The sequence below is a fragment of the Elaeis guineensis genome, chromosome 7 (assembly GCF_000442705.2).
Source record: "Elaeis guineensis isolate ETL-2024a chromosome 7, EG11, whole genome shotgun sequence".
Taxonomy (NCBI): domain Eukaryota; kingdom Viridiplantae; phylum Streptophyta; class Magnoliopsida; order Arecales; family Arecaceae; genus Elaeis; species Elaeis guineensis.
In genome coordinates, this window is record NC_025999.2 from 98,967,980 (window position 1) to 98,973,064 (window position 5,085).

The following is a 5,085-nucleotide window of genomic DNA, read 5'->3' on the forward strand; positions in this document are numbered from 1 at the left end:
AGGTAATGCCAAACTAAGATGGTATGAGCAACAAAATTATCAACTAGACGATCTGCTAAAGATGAATTAAACCATCAATTCTTTGCTGGGCATGAGCATTAACACACTGCATCATGACGCTCTCATGTTATTCCACATTTCTGCTTCAAATTGTCATCTGACAGTGCAACTCATAGTCATGGGCAATCAACCGTTTGACCGAGTTACCTTAGCAGTACAGGAATTTTTTATATGTTCTCACAGAAAAAAGACCAAAAAATTTTTCAGGAGCCATTTTACGAAAAGATATACAATGGAGATATTTACTGCAGTTAGGATTTGTAAAGATTGTCCCATTTGATGCTATACATTTATTAAAAATGATGTTGAGGTAAGGAAGCTAAGGGCTAAATTACAGAGAAAATACATGGAACAATCAACATCAACAGCAGTACAATGAAAAGAAAAGAAGTGCGATTGTTCCCAAATAATGGCCGGAGAATTCCGCAGGTCTACCAAGACGTACGCATCCAACATTGGAAAACTTGTCGTCTATAATATATCTCTAAGAGCAATCAATAACAATTATAGAGCACAGCATTTAATATCTCTAACAGTTCTGATACTGCTAAGAGAGATAAGAAGCGGCCACTTGGCCTCTGATAATTTTTGCTACGGGCCAAGTGCAGCACTGTACAGGTACCATATATTAACTTTTCCTTTGAGCAATGATCATAATTAAGTTGACATCTAAATTTTCCTCAAAAAAAAAAAAAAAAAAAAAGCTCAGGTCAATTAGCATTGTTAACTCTTAAGCGGTTCTAAATCATATTCGAGGACCCTCTTCATTCATCAGATGCAACTATGAATTATATGTATATCTAAATACAAATATAATTCATATGATCAGAAAAAAAGGGGTGAAGTTTCATTATATCACATTGTAAAAGATATAGCATCCTGGAGGCATAAATGAGATATTAAAATAAACATGAGCATGATAATTTAGAAATCATGCACTATCATATTAGTTTAATTTAGAGAACCTTTTGCAAATCCACTAATATTGTTCAAAATATCCAGTTTAGAGATATAGCATTTTAGCAAAAAAAGGTTTACAACTGATCACAATAACTTAGTTGGAAGTCTTCAATGTCACATCAAGAATACTTCTATTTCGTTACGCCACTAATAGAATTCTTGTTTTCTCCCTTGCAAGATTTGAAAAACTGATAACTTAGGAAGATATTTTTGACCCTTTACTTACTGGCTCATGTTCTTATAGAGTATTAACTGGTTTCTAGGAATCCTAGAAAGTTAATAGATAAAGCATATATCACAGCTATATCAACTAATGATCTCGACTAGGAGTACCAAAATAAAACATCATGATTTATCACAAATTTTTTTAAAAAAATCAAGACTTGGAGACGTTATTAGCCCAATGTTATCACATGCACCAGACAGACTCTCATATTTAGAATTAAGGAACCATCTAAAACAATGCACTGTATGGACAAGCATTAAGTTAAGCCATTATTCCCCTGATCATATATATATATATATATATATATATATATATTGAGCTATTGGATCCACCGTGTTGTTAAACATTGTCTTCTAGCGCAAATATCAAAGGTGCAAATTAACAATGTTTGTTGTGTGTGTGTCTGTGCAGGAGAGAGAGAGAGAGAAGCAAGCAACGCACGATCATGCAAGACTAACTCACTATTTTATAAATATCTTAAATGGTTTCCCCAATGATCCAGATGACAGCAAATCAATTTCAGATATCATAGCACTCAGACACGTAGAAGAATCCACAGCTACCATTACCAAAATTCAAGACAAAAGGGATCATTGGCTAAACCTTATTCATGGGCAGCATAACTATGCATACTAAAAGGCCTTGAGACAAGTACTTGAAAGATCTCACTCCAATGTCTTAATCGACATGGTCAGATCTAAAGTACTCAGCCCCTGAGCGGCCTTGTTGCTGCTAATTTTTTGGAGGAACTGGATTTCAGGCTTGGTGGTTCCTTCTCGTTGCATGGAAATAGGGAAGAAAGTGAAAGTGAGAGCATGCTATCGACTTTCTCTTCAGCTTCGATGCCCTTGTTTCTAGTACCCTTATCATTTGCCAAATTTGGGCTCAAGCTCAACTGCAAGTTGGGAGTCCAATCGCTCTCCACCGTCATTCTCATCCTCTTCACCTCTGTGTTATGGGTCTCTCCCTTCGCGAACATCTCTTCAAATTTGGTCATGGGCTTGCTCATCATATGCTTCTTCTGTAACTGCACCACAAGATCATGAAACAAAAGAAGTTAGTATCTTACCATTTCATCGATGAATGTGAATTTATCGCTTAAACGGTTTTCAAAGATTTAAAGAACTACCGCAAGTTGGAATGGGTTTTCGAATCGAGGCTCGAGGCTGCCATTGAAGACAACTGGATCATGGGAGTTAAACTGGATCTTGTTGTTGTTGTTGTTGTTGCTGTTATAGTAGTAATTGCTGCTCGCTTTCCATCCCAAAGTAGAATCAGTGGAGATTGGGTTCGTTCGTACAGCCTTGGAAAGAGGACACGAGCTGCTACCGATCAAATCAAAGCTCCCAAGCCCATGGCATTCCAGTCTTTGGTTCCCCACCATTTCCCCAGGTTGCCACGTTCTTTCCTCAAGGTATTGGTGTGAGGGTCTCGAGTTCCCATGTCCGGTAATGGTGTCCCTTACGTCAAAGAGGTGAGATGTGGACGGCTTCCCATGCTTCCTATAGATCATATCATGTATCAAACCCTTCGCTGGACTGTGATTCTTCATGGAGCTAGCTGTCGCTGCCACTTGCTGGTTAAAAGCCCATTCTTGATACCTGCTGAGAGGAGAGAATCGAAGAGGAGATAGAAGTTATTAGAAAATTAGGGTTTAGGAATCTTCTCTCTCTCAGCAATTCTTAGCTCTGAATTTCTTTTACCCAAAGTTGCAGCTCTTGAGATCAAACGGCTGTTGGGGCTGCAGGCGATGAAGAAGGTTGTAAAGGCGCCGGTCATCGTCGTGGATGCCCCTGGATGGAAAGAAGCCTCCACTCTCCATTCTAAAGGACTGATGTGCACCCGTTCTTTGGTAGATCATCTCATGAAGGCGACCTCCTCTTCTCAGATGCATGTCCATCGGTGACATTCCTGCGATGGAAAATTATTAGCCCCAAGCCTGTTAGGTATCCTTTTCCCATGGAAAGCGAGAATAGACTAATACAACCGATTTATCATATCTTAGTTAAGCATGATGCACATTAATTGATCTTTTTTTTTTTTTTTAATAAATTTATCGTTTTCTTCAATCGTTATCAAAATTCTGTGCGGCCATGGTTGATAGAAAGAAGGGAAAAATCTGAACAAGTGAAGTGGATCTGTATATAGTGCATGTCGCACAGAACTTTGTAACGTTTAACTCTATGATTATATAGCCCTCACAAATTAATTATCATCGTCTTGAAAAGGAAACAAGAGAATGTGAGAAGTGATCAAACCTGAAGACATGACTGACTTTTCTTGCCCAGAATCATCTAGCTTCTTGCTTCGGTACATCTGATCAAAGTAAAGCGGCAGAAAGAATATGATCATCGAGGAGCAGAGAGATTTAAAGGAAGCAACAGTTTCTTTTCCAAGGAAAACTTTCAAGGGAGCAGTAGTTTGAACAAATTGCACAACCATGGGAGAGGTTGGGAATTAGATCCAATTCTCTACTCCATGCACCATAAAGTATGTTAAGGGGACTTCTTTTCAGTTTTCTTTTCCCCTTTCTTACCTGCAAGTGGCTCTTTACATGGGCAATACTGAGTCCCTTCACATTCATCATCTGAAGAACCAACTTTGGAGTTGCTCCTGCACCATCCATTTCACCCAAAAGTAAATACAAGACTGAAAAAACGAAAATTAAAAAGCAATAATCTGAAAACGCGTGTTCTTAATAACAAGGAGGAGGTGAGAGGCAGCCATAATTTCATCAAATTCACGGCCAGATCTACAAATTTTCATCCAAAAGACTAACGATAATCATAGAATTCAGGAAAACAGAGAAGAATCATGATTGGAAGAGTCCCAGGTGACAAAGAGGAGATCGGAGCTTTACTCTCTTGGCCGCCAAGCCGCTCCACGGCATGGATGAAGGATAGGTGGAGATCGGGTGTCCACCGAAGCCTTGGCATTTTGGAGCGGATATACTGCCTCACGGTGGGCACTCGCTCGCCGCTCCCTTCAGCTGCACCACTATTCTCCTTATCCTTGTTGCTGCAATTGTTAGTACTGCTGTTGTTGCTGGAGCTCCCTCCTCCCGCAACCTCCGTGGTGCTCCCCCCATCATCCTCCTCCTCATCACCTCCCTCCACCTCCCCCTCCTCACTCCCCTCGGCCACCACATCCTCGTTGAGGTCCAGGGTTGGTGCTCGCTTCTTCAGGCTTGGAGACTGGAAGCTCCCCACGCTTCTCTCGCTCTTCTCCTCATATTCACAGATCTCCAGCACCTTCTTCTCCTTCTCTGCCCCCATATTAATTCCCCACCTTCTCCCCTTTCTCTCTCTAGTACACTACCATTTGGCTAGATTGATGGATGTGGATGAATGGGAGAAGAAGAGGGAAGACTCTGGGAACAATATGACCAATGTTAAAGGTGAAAGAATAGGGTAGCGGAAATGATAAAAAATAGCGAAGTTAATGATATAATATAAAAGGAAGACATGGAGAAGTATTCCCTACGTTGACCGGTTTTCAATTGTGATTCTTATTATTTTTTTTGTTTTCCGTATACCGGCAAAAACAGTGTGTTAAGAGGAAGGGGAAAAGGAGGACGTGTGGCTTAATTTAGAGAGGAATAGGAGAGCGGGGGAATGGGGCGGGGGTTATCGATTGCTCGAGGATGGGAAAAGAGGCATTAGCTGTTGACACTTGCCCCCGAGCGACAGCAACGTTTTCCAAGTTCTAGCATGCCTGCGGTATTTCCGCTACCCCCAGGAACCTGGGCCCTCCTTTAGGGGCTTGGCTGAGCTGGCTCCTCCTCAACTGTGCACCTTTGTAACTCATAAGTATCAACTAGCTAGTGGACTCTTGGATCA

At 40.8% G+C, this 5,085-nt stretch overlaps 1 protein-coding gene across 1 annotated transcript; it reads right to left on the minus strand.

Moving 5' to 3' along the window:
* Positions 1 to 1,790: 1,790 nt before the first annotated feature.
* LOC105048124 (uncharacterized) lies at positions 1,791 to 4,674 on the minus strand. Its single transcript, XM_010927331.4, is given in 7 exon segments — positions 1,791 to 2,039; positions 2,042 to 2,273; positions 2,376 to 2,847; positions 2,950 to 3,157; positions 3,505 to 3,562; positions 3,783 to 3,859; positions 4,107 to 4,674. Coding segments are annotated over 7 exon segments (1,590 nt in total). The 5' UTR covers positions 4,522 to 4,674; the 3' UTR covers positions 1,791 to 1,911.
* Between the last annotated feature and the right edge of the window lie 411 nt (positions 4,675 to 5,085).